This window comes from Pongo pygmaeus, chromosome 7, assembly GCF_028885625.2.
Source record: "Pongo pygmaeus isolate AG05252 chromosome 7, NHGRI_mPonPyg2-v2.0_pri, whole genome shotgun sequence".
Taxonomy (NCBI): domain Eukaryota; kingdom Metazoa; phylum Chordata; class Mammalia; order Primates; family Hominidae; genus Pongo; species Pongo pygmaeus.
In genome coordinates, this window is record NC_072380.2 from 72,828,680 (window position 1) to 72,847,624 (window position 18,945).

Here is an 18,945-nt window from a genome sequence, read left to right on the forward strand (position 1 = left end):
TTTGCCAGTGATGGGGCCTTTCTTTGTTTCTGTGTGTTTTCTGTGCACGGATGGGCATGGCACAGGCTATGAGAAGTACAACTCCATGCGAGCTGACCCCGCGCTGTGCTTTCTGGAACGAGTCGGTATGCCTGATGCCAAGGCCATAGCTGCCGAGCAAAGAGGAACAGACATGCTAGCAGATGGTGGTGACGGGTAAGAAGGACATTTTAAAATTTGAATAAACTTTATGTCAGTTTCACATCTATTGGCAGGGTTCAGTTCTTACCCTGCACTACACACTATATTGTGTCTGATTTGAAGTTCAAGTGATGTTTACCAGTCTACTGTATTTGTATGTCGTAATGACTGTTTAAACAATATACATTATCTTGATAATCTGAAACTTGCTTTTCTTTTCCAAATGTGATTTCCCGCAATCTCCCTGGACCCCCTCCACCACACTGCCATGGCTGCATGTTTTAAATACTGATAGAGTTTCTTTTGATGTCAAACCCATAATTAAAAGTAGCACTGGGCAGATTGTTACTCTTTCCTACCCACCCCCCTTCCTTCTCTTGCTTATCAGTATGATTCAGATAATTTTTGTGTTTGTTTTACATAGGGGAGAATTTGATAGAGAAGATGAAGACCCAGAATATAAACCAACCAGAACACCATTCAAAGATGAAATAGATGTATGAACTTGAGTATATTGGCTTTTATAGCTCCATTAAAATATTATATGCCCACATAAGACTTGTTAAACTTTATAGATAATGACCTTTTCTTTAAAAGACAAAGAAAAATGAGACCCCCAAATTAAAATAATTCTGTTTCTTGCTTTGCTTTCAAGGAATTTGCAAATTCTCCTCCAGAGGATAAGGAAGAATCCATGGAAATACATGCGACAGGTAAGGCCCCAGAAAAGCTCGTGTAGCCGAGCAGACGTGCACTGAGCAGTCATTGTTCATGTGGTAGGGACTGTCCTGCTTCACGATGGCAGTGTCTTAACACCTTATTTCTTCTACAGTGACCTGTTTTGTGAATCATTTTAATTCTTGTTAGTGGCTGTGTTTTCATGACATTGAATTTCTTAGATAGGATAACTGTTTCTTCGATGATAATTAGCTGATTTATATTTTACACTAATTAGTGAAAAATTTTAAGCATCTAAGCTATAGCTCTTGGGAATAGAGCATAGAGCGTTTGCTAAGTATTCACCTAAAATATTTTCAGTTTATTTAGAATATTGACCTTTTACCAAATATAAAATCATTACACAACAATTATGCAGTTATTTTTTATACTCAAGATGATTATTGCACATACGTTAGAGGAGAGTACCTTATAAGAAGTTTATGCTGTAAAGTGTGTTTCTTTATGTAGGACTAATAAATAATGTTTTCATCCCCTCTAAGGAGTTAAAAAAGAAATAAGTGTATGTATTCCAAGTGAATGTTATTACTTATTTATATTTTAAAAATGAGGGCACTGAGATGCCCTTTCCCACACTGTCATTTGAATCTTAACGAGTCATCCTGTTTTGTTGGAATACTCTGTATATTGCAAGATTGCAGCTACACATTTCAAAAATGTTTTTCCACTTCCTCAGGCAAGCACAGTGAGAGTAATGCTGAGTTAGGCCAACTTTACTGGCCTAACACTTCAACCCTGACTACACGTCTGCGCCGGCTCATTACTGCGTATCAGCGCAGCTATAAAAGGCAACAGATGAGGCAAGAGGCCCTGATGAAGACTGACCGGCGCAGACGGCGGCCTCGAGAGGAAGTGAGAGCTCTGGAAGCGGAAAGGGAAGCTATTATATCTGAGAAGCGGCAAAAGTGAGTTTCTTCAGGGTTTCTACTCAGCTCCCGGTACATTCCCCTCTGCCCTGCTCCTGTAGACCCACAAGAGACAGGGCTCATATCAAAGGCAGTGACCACCAAAGAAAGGCTCGCTCTAGCAGAGCAGTCTGTTTCCCCACCCCCAAATAACTACCATGTATTAAGTCTGGGGTAAAGAGGAAAAGAAACAGTAAATATTAAGTCTTTTCCTGAAGTATGATGCATGCTAATATAATCTTTCTAACAACAGGTGGACAAGAAGAGAAGAGGCTGATTTTTACCGTGTGGTATCCACCTTTGGGGTTATTTTTGACCCTGTGAAACAGCAATTTGACTGGAACCAATTTCGAGCCTTTGCCAGGCTTGACAAAAAATCTGATGAGAGTTTGGAGAAATACTTCAGTTGTTTTGTGGCCATGTGTAGGCGAGTATGTCGAATGCCCGTCAAGCCAGATGATGGTAGGTATATTTAGCAACAAAGTTCTATACAAAAAGACCAGTAAAGTGAAAAATAAGAAAGTATACAATGTAGCATGCCCTTGAATTCTCCCCAAGTAAATATGAGCCCTTCTGTGTTACAGAACCACCCGACCTCTCCTCCATAATTGAGCCGATCACAGAGGAGCGAGCCTCTCGAACTCTGTACCGCATTGAGCTGCTACGGAAGATCCGCGAGCAGGTTCTCCATCACCCCCAGCTGGGAGAGAGGCTTAAGCTCTGCCAGCCAAGCTTGGATCTGCCGGAGTGGTGGGAGTGCGGACGGCATGACCGAGACTTGCTGGTTGGTGCTGCTAAACATGGGGTCAGTCGGACGGATTATCACATCCTCAATGACCCTGAGTTATCCTTCTTGGATGCACATAAAAACTTTGCTCAAAACAGAGGGGCAGGTAATACATCTTCCTTGAACCCACTGGCAGTTGGATTTGTCCAGACTCCTCCAGTCATCTCATCTGCTCACATTCAAGATGAGAAGGTACTGGAACAAGCCGAAGGCAAAGTGGAGGAGTCTGAAAACCCAGCTGCCAAGGAGAAATGTGAGGGCAAAGAAGAGGAAGAAGAAACTGACGGCAGCAGGAAGGAGAGCAAGCAGGAATGTGAGGCAGAGGCCAACTCTGTGAAAAATGAACTGAAAAGTGTTGAGGTCGGCGCAGACACTGGGTCCAAATCCGTTTCAGAGAAAGGTTCCGAAGAGGATGAAGAGGAAAAGCTGGAGGATGACGATAAATCGGAAGAGTCTTCCCAGCCCGAAGGTAAGGCCTTACCAGTGGCCCCTCTCCTGACCCCGCAGCAGCTGGTTGTGAGATGCGTTGCTTTCTGGCAGCACGGCATCTGCTCTTTTCTTTTTCACTAGTACTTAGTGTACATTTTCTTCTGTGAAGGGATAATTTCAAGTTATGCTTTTATCTGTGTTTTGCCCTCGCACCTTATAGCACCTAACCATGATAGTTTGAACAACATAAACTCTAAGAAGAGTTGCATGGACACATTAGCAACTTCTGGTTTAAGGGTGGAAGTTAACTTGTAGTGAGAGTGTATTAAGAATTCTATGTGATTTTAATTTCGACAAATGTGAGGGAAGGTGGTCATTCACTGAGTAAATATTGTTAATCATTTTGAAACAATTGGTGCTTTATTATGTTTTGATTCAGAAGTAAAGAGTGGGAATAGAATCTAAAAATAACCAATTTTTAAGTCACAGTAAGGTTGCTGAAACTGGCCCAAAGTAAAAATAGAGCACGTACTGTGCTGTAGCTGGAAACTTCAACTTTTGCCAGAAGGTCAGCCCTTTTTTCTGTGTGGAAGAACATAGACTCTTGAGTCAATGACTTGGTTGGCTATCAGCCTCTTGTAAGGTTTACTTGCACAGTGCTAGGTGGCTAGTGACTAACCTCTCTAAGCCTCTGTGTCATCATCTGCAAGATGGAAATAACACCATCTATGTTAAAGGGCTGTTGCAAGCTTTAGACAACAGTGCCCAATACCATTCTAGCCATGTAGTAGGTACTCAATAAAATGGAGCTGATTAGTATTCACATTTTTAATCGTGTCCTTTCTAAACTTCAGTTTCCCTGATACTGTGGTTGTGAGTAATGCACATTAACTCATTTCTCAGCAGGAGCTGTCTCTAGAGGGAAGAATTTTGATGAAGAAAGCAATGCTTCCATGAGCACTGCTAGAGATGAAACCCGAGATGGATTCTACATGGAGGACGGAGATCCTTCAGTAGCTCAGCTCCTTCATGAAAGAACATTTGCCTTCTCGTTTTGGCCTAAGGTTGGCAGGTTTTTGTTGCTGTTGTTTTGCTGACCAAAAAGGATTAGGGTAGAGGAAATCTTTCTAGCTTGATTTTTCAAATAATTTTAAGGTAAACTTTTGACACAGTATATGAAGACTATAGATTTTTCTTACGCTTTTAAAGAGTGATCTGAAAAAGCCCAAAGAAAAAAGTTATAGAACACTTTTATAATAGGATGGGAAATGTGATGTGAAAGAAAGATAATAAGAAATAGAAGTGTTTATATGGATTGATCTTTGGCTCCGTGTGGCTTTTAGGTTACTTACCCCTGTTGTCTAGTATAATCTATGGATTATCACTGTGTTTTAAAATTTTTTTTTGTGAAATAAAGCCTTCAGATTTAAGACAACTTTATAGTTTTGGAAACCTACCAGCTTCTTGACTTGGGAGAGGGTGTACTGTTGACCCATTTGCTCTTAACGCATTATGAGATAATTCCAAATGTAGTTATCTGTAACCAAAAGCAAAATGGAAATTACTTTTTTGGCTAAATAGTATAATTTTATAATAATTCCCTGTGTAATTTAGGTCTGTTTTTCAGGGTGCGGAAATAATCATCCTAATCACCATAACAGGGCTGTCTGATTTAAAACAACACAAAAAATGAGCTTCAGTCAGCCTACCCCCAGGCTCGTCTTTCCCAGTATTATTGTTGTTTAAGAAACAAGGTGAAAATTTTGACCAAAGAATGTACTGTCAAAGACATTTTGTTTCCTCTGTCTATCCCTTTAGTTCCCCTGTTATGCTAACCTCCTTTATTGAGTGTAGGAGGGAGTTTCCCAGATCAGTCAAAGGTTATAGTAGCAGGCACTTTTAATCTATGGAAACTCAGTCTAAAGCTGTAATTAGAAATTTTTAATGTACACGCTTCAATGAAATTTGAAGTGATAATAGGTAGGGAATGCAAATTGACATTCATTAGGTGTTCCTAGGTTGGTGCCCATTTCATAATGCTGAACTTTATTAATAGTGACGCTAATGATGTCCCACTTCCTGGGACTGCAATCCAGCCTGTAGATCTGAAGGGCCAGGGCAGCAAGAAGCTAATGCAGGGTTTCCATTGTCATCTACTGATGTCCACCAGCAGAGCTCTATGGAGCTTGTACAAGAGTTACTTTTTAAATATGAAGATATTTTGAAGGTGGTGATTATGTAGTACATTTTTCTGTTTTATGTAGTTCAGTGTTCATAATTAAAAAATAGCGTGTTTTCTGTGTTGAAGCCACCTAGGACCTTCTGCCAGAGCAATGCCATTATAGGAGATTTTGTTTATTTACTTTCTTGTTTGGTTTCTTGCCTTGTTTTCTTTTACTTTTTGTCCTCCAGTTGACTTTTAAACATTTTATGCTCTTTTGCATCTTGATGGATGTATTTATCTAGTAATTTTAACCAGGGCTTTGTTAAAATTTCTTGTGACTTTTCTTCTCCCTCCAGGATAGAGTAATGATAAACCGATTAGACAACATCTGTGAAGCAGTGTTGAAAGGCAAATGGCCAGTAAATAGGCGCCAGATGTTTGATTTCCAAGGCCTCATCCCAGGTTACACACCCACCACAGTGGACAGCCCCTTGCAGAAGAGGAGCTTTGCTGAGCTCTCCATGGTCAGCCAAGCCAGCATTAGTGGGAGTGAGGACATCACTACGTCTCCTCAGTTGTCAAAGGTGAATTAGAATGGCTTGTTTCTGCAGCTTAAAAGGGAGCTCTCTAAGCCTTAACTGAGTTTGCGAGCTTATATTTCACTGGCCCTGCTTAGGAATAAGATAGCTGCTGTTTCCTCAGCTCTTTGCACCAGTCATGAATGCTTAATTCCTTAAGCTTCTTGTTCCTTATTTCGAAAAGCCAGCCCGTATAGCCAATACTGTTTTGGCTCACTGCAACTCTATTCTGTTGGAATTTTTCAATAGGAAGATGCCCTCAACCTCTCTGTCCCTCGCCAGCGGAGGAGGAGGAGGAGAAAAATCGAAATTGAGGCCGAAAGAGCTGCCAAGAGGCGAAATCTCATGGAGATGGTTGCCCAGCTTCGAGAGTCTCAGGTGGTCTCAGAAAATGGACAAGAAAAAGTTGTAGATTTATCAAAGGCCTCAAGAGAGGCAACAAGCTCTACCTCAAATTTTTCATCTCTTTCTTCAAAGTTTATCTTGCCTAATGTCTCAACACCAGTGTCTGATGCCTTTAAGACTCAAATGGAACTGCTCCAAGCAGGCCTTTCGCGCACACCCACAAGGCATCTCCTTAATGGCTCCCTAGTGGATGGAGAGCCTCCCATGAAGAGGAGGAGAGGAAGGAGGAAAAATGTGGAGGGACTTGATCTGCTTTTCATGAGCCACAAACGGACGTCATTGAGTGCAGTAAGTTGGGGAGCTCGCCTGCATGGCGATTGCACATGTTGACAGCTGAGGGTCCCACGATGCTCACGATGCTGGGCTGTGTTTCTCTCAGCAGCATGGTATGAAAGCCAGCTTCCTCTACTAAAGAAATAGTTTTACAATAAACAGTCATGATTCTGATCTTTGATACAGATCACTTGGCCTGAACGAAGTGTAGCTTGAGGAGGATGTATTCTTCCCAAGTTCTGATATGTTGATTGCTCTCAGAAGAACAGCCCAACCTAGAAACATGTTCTTCTGAGTCTAGAATTGTTATCTCTGAATTCTTGAGGTGGAACAAGTTTCACTGATATGTTTTAGGCCTGGCATTTATTAAAATTAGTATAAATGTTTCATTTTGGACCTAAGATTTGTGTTAACATAAAAAGCTAGTGACTGCAAATTCTCCTACCTCCGTAAGTAGATATTTTAAAAATTTGAGCTGTGCCTTTGCTAGAATAGATTTGAATAGAATGTATGAACCAATGGATTTTGACTTTTTCTTTCTCAGTTCAGAGGAAATAAATGAATGCAGTATAATCAAAATGATTTTCTTTCTTAATCTGCTTCAACTACATCTCACCCAAAAATGTGGTGCCTGACTCACTGATGACCAGAATTTTATCCCAAAGAGCACAATTACATGTGCTTTTTTAAAAAATGGTTTAGCACTATATATCTTGAACCTATTGACCAGAAGCCCCAGTCACCATAGTGGCTGGAGCTCCTTGTCTGTGTTGTGAGGAGTGGATGCTCCAGGAAGCCTTCCAGGTACTGGGCCATCCTGGACCCTTCCTCAAGCAGTGGGACACAGTTTGGGAAACTGAAATTTGAGATTGAGGGAAGACAGTTGTCTGTTTCAACATGTTTTTTCTTACACCATCCCTATTATTATTTGCCCATTTTCTATTTCTTGAACTCAGAGAAAGCTTGATAAGAAGGCAGGAAAAGACATGGCTGAGTTAAAGTTTAGAAATGAAAAATAAAATTCTCTGAAATTTGTTTGCCCTCTGGTGGGGTCTAATTAAAACAGAAGCATTCAGGTGGCTAAGAGTAAATTTTCAAAATTGGGCCGGGCACAGTGGCTCACGCCTGTAATCCCAGCACTCTGGGAGGCCAAGGCAGGTGGATCACTTGAGGTCAGCAGTTCAAGACCAGCCTGGCCAACATGGCAAAACCTTATCTCTACTAAAATTATAAAAATTAGCCTGGTCTGGTGGCACATGCCTGTGATCCCAGCTACTCAGGATGCTGAGGCAGGAGAATTGCTTGAACCTGGGAGGCGGAGATTGCAGTGAACCGAGATAGTGTCACTGCACTCCAGCCTGGACGACAGAGTGAGACTCCGTCTCAAAAAAATAAAGAAAATTTTTTTCAAAATTGATTACCAATGCAATGATCATCATAATGGTCATATTTGTTGATGGTATGATTGTTTTCAGAATCCTGTAAAAGTACACTTTGTAATGGACTAGCTGTGACTTACATGTTTTCCGTAAGTTAAAATGCCATTTCTAGGAGTATGGCCCTCAGACAGAGTTGTAGCACTAGTGATTAGCCTTCCTGTTTGAAACTACTTCTTTGATAGATTTTGTTGACTGATAAATTCTTTCTTCATAAACTTTAACAAATTGGGAAGTTTCTGCAGCTGACACTTCTTTTTGTTTATTATCATGTTCAATATTTGTAGGGTTTTTTGTTTTTGAAGCAGGGTTTTTGAAACAGGGTTTGTTTTTGAGACAGGGTCTCACTCTTTCGCCCAGGCTGGAGCACAATGGTGCAATCTCGGCTCAGTGCAGCCTCCAACTTTCGGGCTCAATCGATTCTCCCACCTCAGCCTCCCGAGTAGGTGGGACTACAGGCGTGCACCACCATACCTGGCTAATTGTTTTGTATTTTTGGTGGGGACAGGGTTTCACCATGTTGCCCAGGCTGGTCTCAAACTTCTGGGCTCAAGTAATCCACCCACCTCAGCCTCCTGAAGTACTGGGATTACAGGCAATCATGTTCAATATTTGGATCACGACACAGCTTTGTCTCTGGACCAGGTGTTAGGAATTAATAATGCAACACACATGCTTTTTTCCTATTGCAAGTACACATCCTATTTTAAATCTGAGACTGATTTTATTCATTTCACTATTTTAAACCATTGTTAAGAATTTGTTGATATTTTTCTTTTTCTAAAGTCACATTTAGAAAGCCTGAGAGAATTCCTAATTGAAGTTAGAGAATGTATTTTTAAAACTTTTTTTTTTAACTGTCACATTTTAAAATGCAGGGATTCCTAATTTGGTGTTGTCGGGGGTGATGTGCATGCACATAAAATACAGGGAAAGCACTGATTGATCTGTAAATAAACCAAGTAGGAAAAGATGTAAAGGCCAGCAGTGTTACCTGGATGAAAGAGGACAGATCCTAGAATTTAGTATTTTGTCAGCACTCTAACTGTGCTGCCATGAAAAAGTAAGAGTGCATTCAGCAACAGTGGACAAGCTTGCACTATTCCCTTTGCCAGCACTGAGAGTCAAAAAATACAGTCCTGACAAGTGCTTGCACTGGAGAATGCAGTGTTTAGGATGGGGTAGCAGATAAATCATAATGTGTCCTGGTTGTTCATGTGTGCCATGACCAAGGGATGTCTAGGGTACTTTGTGAGCCCAAAGGAAGCCTGGGAGTGGAGGGAAGAGGATATGGGGAGAAACAGATGAAGAAGTTTTCCTATGGATGGCTGTACTTCAGTTAAGTTTTGAAGATCATGTAGTAGTTGGTCATTTTAAAAGGGTTGGCAGAGAACATGTGTAAGAGGAGAGAGCCCCTTGGGTTTGAAGAACTGAGGAATTTGCTGAGGAAGTGAGCTTCAGCAGAGATGAGCTTGGAGAGAAGGCAGGATGCAAATCATGGAGGGTCTTGATGCCATTCGGAAGAACTTGGATTTTGTCCTGGAGGTAATAGGGATGCAGTTATTGAAAAAATAGGAGAGTGATGTGACGTAATTTTTTGAACTGGGAAAGGCTGCATTTTAGAAAACTGACTCCAACGTAGTGGTGTGGAGGTTGGATTGAAGATAGGTGGGGTTAGAATCAGGGAGACCATTTAGGAATATTGCAATAACCTGGGTGGGAAGTGACAAAGGCCTGGGCCATGGTAGAGCTGTGGGGAAGGAAAAATGGGTGTCTGGAGGTTGAAATAACTGTAGACTTCAGTTAGCGTTGTTCTTTCCAATGTTGCCACACATGTCTGAGACAAAATGTCCCACTACCAACAAAATTATATTGGGCACAGAGTGCCAATAAGTTACATATAGACTGGCTTTTAGAAATTCCTTTAGTATAAATTATCTTTAATGTCATTATCCGGGCATCTCCAAGAGAGACTGAGAGGCCGCCTTGTATGCATATCAGCTCAGACTATACCCCCTATGTTGTATTCCCAGTGGCTGGCTTAGGATTTCAAAGCATGGAACCTTAGTGGACTATAAATTTTTTACCTAATTACTAGTTCTACAGTGTGAAGAATGATGTAAAAGTTTCATCTTCTTTTTATTTTTATTTTTTTGAGACAAAGTCTCACTCTGTTGCCTAGGCTGGAGTGCAGTGGCACAGTCTCTGCTCACTGCAACCTCTGCCTCCTGATTTCAAGTGATTCTCCTGCCCCAGCCTCCCAGGTAGCTGGGATTACAGGCAAGCGCCACCATGCCTGGCTAATTTTTGTATTTTTTGTAAAGATGGGGTTTCACCATGTTGGCCAGGCTGGTCTCGAACTCCTGACCTCAGGTGATCCACCCACCTCGGCCTCCCAGAGTGCTGGGATTACAGGCGTGAGCCACCGCGCCCAGCCTTGTTTTCTAACTTTTAATAGCTGTTCCCCAACAACTAGACATTGTTTCTAGTAACTATTTTCCCTTTTTGATAAAAGATCCATTCTAGGATAGCATTTTCTTGAAATAGGACATTGTCAGAGGCTCTCTCTTCGTGTGAGAATTCATACCATTGTGAACTTTCTGCAGGAGGATGCTGAGGTGACCAAAGCTTTTGAAGAAGATATAGAGACCCCACCAACAAGAAACATTCCTTCTCCCGGACAGCTGGACCCAGACACACGGATCCCTGTTATCAATCTTGAAGATGGGACTAGGCTGGTGGGGGAAGATGCTCCTAAAAATAAGGATTTAGTTGAATGGCTGAAGCTGCACCCTACTTACACTGTTGATATGCCAAGTTATGTACCAGTGAGTATTGCAGAGTTTAGAGTTGGAAGGAATCTTGCAGGCCGGTCCACTTCATTCCCTTACAACATAGAAATCCCCTGACAGCTGGTCCCTCTGCCTTTTCCTTGAATGTTTCCTGGTCTCAAACATTTCCCAGGTCTTTGTTGTTGAACATTCTTCTTCATTACAGATACTAGCTTCAGGTCTGTCTTACTGAGGGCAGCCTTACAGTTACTTGAAGATGTGCGTTATGCATTGCCTTACTGTTTGCTTCTCCCATCAAACACATGTGACTTCTTCAGTTATTCTTTCCATGGCATCGTTTCCAGGCGGTCTTAGTATTGGGGTAACACTCTTGAATGCACTTTCTCCAGTCTCCAGACAAGGCTCCGCCATCCCAGAGTGCTATGAAGCCATTACTTCCAGAGATTTGACCAGTTAGTGCAGCCCAAGATTGTATTAGCTGCTTTTATGGCAACTAATGCTGGTGCCTTATATTAAACGTTAGACAGTTCATATCTCCAAATGTTTTGTCACACAAACTGTTTGCTAGCTAGCAATGCAAGTCTTTTGCTTTCTATATTTATGTGATTGATTTTTTAAAACTTAAATGTAGAGTTTTACATTTTATTTTGTTGGTTTCAGCCTTGCCACTCAGAATGTACCCCCACCCCCTACAAGATCTGTCTGTTTGTTGGTTAGTTCTCATTACAGACAGTCTCATGTTGTTGATGGGGTATCATCTCTGTGTTCATTCAAGCCACTAACTAGAAATTAGTAAAAGTACTACAGAAAGCCTCCTTTAAAAGTATCATGACTTGGTTAAACATTTAAAGAAAAACTTTAAATGAGGTTATTGATAGACAAAAGGAAAAGCCAATTCTCACTTATGTGTTCCTTAATGGACAGGGGTAAAATAGGAGTTTTTTCTTTCAAAGAGAAAAATATCGTTTCTAATATTAATAATTAAAATGGTTCTTGAAACTTCCATAATAATTGAAGATGATCTGACAGTTCTCTTTGGCATTTATATAGAGAAGAATAAGTACTAAATACCAGTTTTACTAAGTATGTTTTTTTTTTTTTCAGAAGAATGCAGATGTGCTGTTTTCCTCATTTCAGAAACCGAAACAGAAACGACATAGATGTCGAAACCCTAATAAATTGGATATAAACACTTTGACAGGAGAAGAAAGGGTGCCTGTTGTCAATAAACGAAATGGGAAGAAGGTAAATGCCGGGAAAGGGAATTGATCACTATGCGATTTCTTAGCCCAGAAGGAAGTGTTTTATCCTGCCTTCTTCTATAGGGGAAAGGAATCCTGTCTGCCCGAATGCGTGTGTGCGTGTGTGCGTGTGCGCGTGTGTGTGTGTGTGTGTGTGTGTGTGTATTATAGAAGGGGAAGGGAGTAGATTAACAGAAAGGGGAGGGAAGACTGTGTTTTTAATCATTTGTCAAATGCCTCTACCCAGATGGGTGGAGCTATGGCGCCTCCAATGAAGGACCTACCCAGGTGGCTGGAAGAAAATCCTGAATTTGCAGTTGCTCCAGACTGGACTGATATAGTTAAGCAGTCTGTAAGTACAAACTGCATTTCTATGAAGAAAGGTAGCTATACAAAACTGTTTTCCTTAGTCTTTCTTATTTTCTGTTGGCCGTTAATTATTCAGTTGTAACTTATTCTTAGCTTAAAAGAATTGACATAATACATCATTTTCATACATCATTTCATACATCATTAATACATCATTTCTTACATCAATACATCATTAATCCAAAGTGAATTCATTTGTCAGCTCCAATTTAAAAGGTTTGTGTGGAAACATACATTCACAGTCTTGGAGGTAGACTTCTCCAGGGGGGATTGCCCCAGGTAAGCCTACTTAACAGCTCACCTGTGGAATAGGATGTATGGTGGTTGAGATCATTAAGATTAACTGTGATTTCTGATTTAAAAAAAAAAAAAAAATACAACAGTTCTGCCTAAAAGATTTGTTACCATTAGCTTTTTAAAAATTCGTTCATGACATGCTGGTTCTTTGTTTTAATTATACATTAAAAATGTCTTTCGGTGTAACATTCTGTTGATCTTAACACACGTGTGAGTTTGTGAACTGACACCGTAGTCAGAATAGGGTTCCATCCCCCACCCCCGCCACCCCGAGTTCCCTCACACTGTCCTTTCCCTGACCCCAGCCCCTGGCTGCCGCTGACCTGTTGTCCATCCCTGTCTTTTTGAGAATGTCCTAAAATGGAAGCATGAAGGACGTAAGTCTTGAAGCAATTTCTTTCACTCATCATATGGAAGGTCATCAATGGTCGCATGTGTCACAGTTCTCTCCTTTCTGTTGCCGAGTAGCTGTCTCCATTGCATAGATGTGACATTGCACGGCTTAGCCCTCACACACTGAAGGACATCTGGGTTATTTCCTGATTTTTGAAACTGTGATTAGAACTTCTATAAGCAATTGTGTACAGGTTTTGATGTGAACATAAGTTTTCATTTTTCTAGGGTAGATACTAAAATATAATTAATTTTCCATATTTCAAAAATACTTTTACATATATTAGAAATATCCAAAATAACACACTATAGAGGGGATAAAACATCCTGGGTTTATATTATGTTATACTATTTTATAATTTTTCTCCCATACAATATCTTTTTTTCTTTCTTTTTTTTTTTTTTTTTGAGACAAGGTCTTTGTCACCCAGGCTGGAGTGCAGTGCTGAAGTCACAGCTCACTATAGCCTCAATCTCCCAGGCTCAAGCAATCCTCCCACCTCAGCCTCCCAAGCAGCTGGAACTGCAGGCACACATCACCAAGCTTGGCTAGTTTTTGTATTTTTTGTAGAGAAGGCATTTTGCCGCGTTGCCCAGGCTGGTCTCTAACTCACCTCCAGCAATCTGCCTGCCCTGACCTCCCAAAGTGCTGAGATTACAGGTGTGAGCCACTGTGCCCAGCCAAAAATTTTTTTTAATTGACAGATAATTGACAAAAATTAATTGATGAATCAAATATATATGCAAGGTGTACAGCATGGTGTTTTTTTCTTTTAAGAGACAGGGTCTTGCTGTATCACCCAGGCTGGAGTGCAATGGTGCAATCATAGCTCACTGCAGCCTCAAACTCCTGGGCTCAAGCAGTCCTCCCACCTCAGCCTCCTGATTAGCCAAGTAGTTGGGATGACAAGCATGTGCCACCACACCTGGATAATTTTTTTTTATTTTGTAGAGATAGGGTCTTGCTATGTGCCCTGGGCTGGTCTCAGACTCCTGGGCTCAAGAAATCCTGTAGTCTTGGCCTCCCAAAGTGTTGGGATTACAAGCATGAACCACGGCACCTGGCTTCAAAGTGATGATTTGATATAATTATACATTATGTACTTTCCTTTTTAAAAATTTGTTATGGGTACATAGTAGGTGTATATATAGGGTACATGAGATATTTTTGTACAAGCACACAGTGCATAATAATCACGTTGGGTAGATGAGGTATGCATCACCTCAAGCATTTACCCTTTATATTACAAACAATGTGATTATACTCTTTTAGTTATTTTAAAATATACAATAAATTATTGTTGACTGTGTGGTCACCCTGTTGTGTTATCAAAACCTAGATCTTACTCATCCTGTCTAACTCTATTTTTGTACCCCATAATGTACTTTCTGATGTATGATTTCTTGAGTTAGTTATGGATGCAGCTAACTTGACATTTACCTCACTGATGAGTAGCCTTGAGCAATTTTTCTGCAGTTCAGCAAGCTAACATAATAATAAAAACAAGTTTTGCTGTCATTAAGTTTTATCATTGAGCTGTTAGGAGGGAAGAACTACTTAGGTATTTCCATTTGGAATGGCATGTTCACCACAGAGGCTCACATTGAGATCAAGTTGTCTTCGACAGCCTTTATAGCCATTATTTGCCTCCCCTGTCCTCCAGGGTTTTGTTCCTGAGTCGATGTTTGACCGCCTTCTCACTGGGCCTGTGGTGCGGGGAGAGGGAGCGAGCAGAAGAGGAAGAAGGCCCAAAAGTGAGATCGCCAGAGCAGCCGCGGCCGCTGCTGCTGTGGCCTCCACGTCAGGGATCAACCCTTTGCTAGTGAACAGCCTGTTTGCTGGAATGGACCTGACGAGCCTTCAGAATCTCCAGAATCTCCAGTCGCTCCAGCTGGCAGGCCTCATGGGCTTCCCTCCAGGACTGGCAACAGCTGCCACCGCCGGAGGCGATGCGAAGAACCCTGCTGCTGTGCTGCCCCTGATGCTGCCAGGAATGGCGGGCCTGCCCAACGTGTTTGGCTTGGGCGGGCTGTTGAATAACCCTCTGTCAGCTGCTACTGGAAACACCACTACTGCTTCTAGTCAAGGAGAACCGGAAGACAGCACTTCAAAAGGAGAGGAGAAAGGAAATGAGAATGAAGACGAGAACAAAGACTCTGAGAAAAGCACAGATGCTGTTTCGGCTGCTGACTCTGCGAATGGATCTGTTGGTGCTGCTACTGCCCCGGCTGGATTGCCCTCAAACCCGCTAGCCTTCAACCCTTTCCTCCTGTCCACAATGGCCCCGGGCCTCTTCTACCCATCCATGTTTCTACCTCCAGGACTGGGGGGATTGACGCTGCCTGGGTTCCCAGCATTGGCAGGACTTCAGAATGCCGTGGGCTCCAGCGAAGAAAAGGCTGCTGACAAGGCTGAGGGAGGACCCTTTAAAGATGGAGAGACCCTTGAAGGCAGCGATGCCGAGGAGAGCCTGGATAAGACTGCAGAGTCCTCCCTCTTAGAAGACGAAATAGCACAGGGTGAAGAGCTAGACTCACTTGATGGGGGGGATGAAATAGAAAACAATGAAAATGATGAATAACCAGTACCAGTTCCAGTTCAAGTGTTTAAAACTTTTGACAAGTGGTAGTCCTACTGTTTACACTCACAGTTAATGTTCATACCTAGTTTTATAAGCTGTTCTGTAACATAGTGTAGCAAAAAAAAAAGTTCAAGTCATGTTATACAGGTGTGTCAAAAGGTATCTTGGTCATTAAGTATTGTGCAGTGCATTATTTATTATCCCTAGGAGAGATGAAATTTGAGAGGTGATCATGTCTTTTTAAGGAAACTTACATAATGCTCTGCTTTTTTTTTTTCTCTTGGTACCATTGGTATTATAATAAAGAGCAATTTGTAACTGAGTGGCACTAATGGAAGAAAGTGCTGCTCAAAGGAAGTATGAAGTTATATATTTAATTTTTTAATTTTAATTTTTAATTTTTTTGCTGTGAAGGTCAAGCTGAAATTTACCATACATATCATACTTGCTCATTTGTTTCCCTTTTTGACTGTATGGGGGTTCCCACACTCACGCATACACACACATCCATACACTCTGACAATCTCCACGCTAGTGTGAACGCCTCTGTCCCGAGGCGCAGCAATAATAAGGCAGCTGTTGAATGTGAAGGGTCCCTTTGGAAAATTAACCTACTGGGAGGGTTCTTGCCAGACAGAACTACAGTTCCATTGTCTCGTGGTCTTGTAATGCACTGGTAAAAACAAAATAAATAGATGAATAAATAAAGAGTGAGAGAAGAGAGAATCAGGTACCTTTTTTAAATTAAAGGACTTTGTTACTTTAGCCACAAAGCTAAAACAGCATTACCTCAGCTCTAAACTAGCCTTGAAGTTTACAGACATGACTTTGTAAATGTATTGTTTTTCTTTGTTGTGATGTCCTTTTATTTTTTCTTTGAAAACTGCTATCATGTAAGATAAAATGTAAATTGCTGCCAACTGTAGTAATGATGCTTTTAATAAAAGTGACCCATGATATGCAGAGATGTAATTATAGAATGTAGTATATAGGGAAACTGGTGTTCACTCTATTTTTTGTATTCGCAATAGATGCAAATACAGCATTCTGGCTTTTGTACAGTTTCTTGATATATCCTCTTATACTAGATTAGCTTTTGGTAAGACACTAAACTGTTTCCAAGAGTAGACAGGAAGGAAAACCTTGAATTACTCTCACATAATTCCACTCCAGATATCTCAACAGAAATGCATACAAAAAGCTCCTATTACTCCCTCAAAAGGGCATCTGAGACCGAGAATACTTAGAAATGTGTGCAGCGTGTGATAATGTGGTACACTGAAGAACAAAAGGGCAAAAGAAAAATGAGGCTTTAATAGGCACAATATCTAGGTCATTTATCCTTGGTTAATGGGTAGAAAAACACAATGCAGTAGTGTCAGCAAAGGACACAAAGGCACTCTGGTGTCCTGCAGACCAGCGCTTGATGCCAGAAACCAGTGTGTGGAAAAACCCATGTGGAATTGAAACAGACCCACTTAAGCACGCACGCGCGCACGGACGGTCTCAGGAGCTACTGATTTGTGGACCCCTTTTTGACCTTTGGTATTTAAAGTAAAATATAATTTGAGATCTACTGTTTTCACCTTTTTATGTCACCTGAACCAACACAAAGCCATATTTCCATCCAGTTAAAAAGCAGAGGAAGGGATGTGGACGAGAGTGTTTCGTGTGTGTTGCCTTCCTCCACACCCTCCCCCCCAGGACGTCCGCACACAGTCCACCCCCAGCCAGTGTGCTGCCAGACAGGTGGTCTAAATTCCTCCCAGACAATGAGATTCAGTTTGTTTATGCCCCAAAATGAAAATATGCCCCTTAATAATTCTGGGAAAGAAACAACCTGAACCCTCCACCTTACAGATCCTGTGATTGCTTTTATTTATCATCGCCGTTGTCTGCTGAAAGTGAATGGGCCATGCACACTGGAGGAAAGTGCCTTGAAGAGAATATTTTTTGAAAGGGAATTATTTGAACACAGAAAAGTAAAACTAGGTCTGCATAAAGTATAGGGAATTTAAGTATTAAGTAACAAAGATGTTAGCGGGGAGAATTTGCTTAATAAAATGAGTCATTAAAGGGTGTTTTTTTTTAAGTTCTTCGTAGTATTGGAAATTTTCCTATGAGCCTCTGTAAATAGAGAATATAACGTGACACTGTTAGAATAAAATTCTAAGAGCAATGATGATCTTCAAAGCAAAGCCATCAGTTGCTCGTGGCCGGAGGACCCCTGAGTTGTTGGGGCTCACTGGCTTGTTATGTGCACCATCCGGTATTCATCTGTTGATGTGGCTTTAATGTCATTCACATTTTCATATTGAAAAATGCATTTTTTTTCTTCCAGTGAAATTCATTCTTGGTAGTAGATCTTGAATCTACCTAAGTATTTTCTTTTCTTTTTTTTTTTTTGTTGTTGTTGTTGAGATGGAGTCTCACTGTCGCCCAGGCTGGAGTGCAGTGGCGCCATCTCAGCTCACTGCAAGCTCCGCCTCCCACGTTCACACCATTCTCCTGCCTTAGCCTCCCTAGTAGCCGGGACTACAGGCGCCTGCCACCACGCCCAGCTGATTTTTTTTGTATTTTTAGTAGAGATGGGGTTTCATCGTGTTAGCCAGGATGGTCTTGATCTCCTGACGCTTGTGATCCACCTGCCTCTGCCTCTGCCTCCGCCTCCCAAAATGCTGGGATTACAGGCGTGAGTAAAGTATTTTCAATTCAGTCAGATACTAATGGGTATGATCGTGTGCCTAGCTTGGAGGAAGCACTGAGGTGCCAAGGGTTCTCCTGGCATTGCTCCCTGATGGAAGTTCTGTCCTTCCCTGAGGAGGCTGAGGCCCGGGAGTTGGCATCATCCCCAGCAGTAAGTGCAGGAACAGGACTTGAACTCAGGTGGTCTGACTGCAGAAGTCTGTGTATGTGCTCCTAAAATACTGCGCTTTTAGGTCTCTGAAAGAAAATTATGACATAAGGATAACTGAAAGTTTGCTGTTTATTCCCCTTCATAACATCTAAAGTTTGAGGTTGGGAATTAAGAGAAAGTCTTGAATTAGAGCCTTAGCTCTGGCTAAGGAAATGAATCCCACCTACCTCATTTAAATTTGGATTTATTTTGCCCCACAAGTATTTCTATTTTATAAAGAAATCAAGTCTTTAAAAATAATTTGTCCAAATAAGTTACAGAGAGAGTAAATTGCCAGCCTGGTATTTGAACCCCAATTGATGTAACTCCAAAGCCCAGGCTCCTAACCACTATGCTAGTGTAATTAACATTCATCAGCAACATTGGGTGCTGTGTGCTAGAGGCTGTGCTGGGAATATAGAAATGAAAGCAAACAGACTAGTCCCCTGCTGTCATGCAGCTTACATCCTAGTACGAAGA

General features: G+C 41.4%; 1 protein-coding gene across 6 annotated transcripts in view; it reads left to right on the forward strand.

The window, feature by feature from the left end:
• CHD7 (chromodomain helicase DNA binding protein 7) overlaps positions 1-16,532 on the forward strand; it is a 188,033-nt gene extending 171,501 nt beyond the window's left edge. For 3 of the 6 annotated variants that reach the window (XM_054499521.2, XM_063668802.1, XM_063668801.1), the window contains exons 26-38: positions 66-195; positions 605-677; positions 836-893; positions 1,595-1,823; positions 2,077-2,285; positions 2,408-3,079; positions 3,943-4,103; positions 5,560-5,787; positions 6,031-6,474; positions 10,502-10,723; positions 11,792-11,932; positions 12,176-12,280; positions 14,652-16,532. In XM_054499521.2, the coding sequence (XP_054355496.1) occupies positions 66-195; positions 605-677; positions 836-893; positions 1,595-1,823; positions 2,077-2,285; positions 2,408-3,079; positions 3,943-4,103; positions 5,560-5,787; positions 6,031-6,474; positions 10,502-10,723; positions 11,792-11,932; positions 12,176-12,280; positions 14,652-15,569 (3,590 nt within the window). In that variant the 3' untranslated portion in view covers positions 15,570-16,532. The remainder of the gene's footprint in view (positions 1-65; positions 196-604; positions 678-835; positions 894-1,594; positions 1,824-2,076; positions 2,286-2,407; positions 3,080-3,942; positions 4,104-5,559; positions 5,788-6,030; positions 6,475-10,501; positions 10,724-11,791; positions 11,933-12,175; positions 12,281-14,651) is intronic. The other 3 variants (XM_054499523.2, XM_054499522.2, XM_054499524.2) reach the window with 3 other exon arrangements.
• The last annotated feature ends 2,413 nt before the right edge of the window (positions 16,533-18,945 follow it).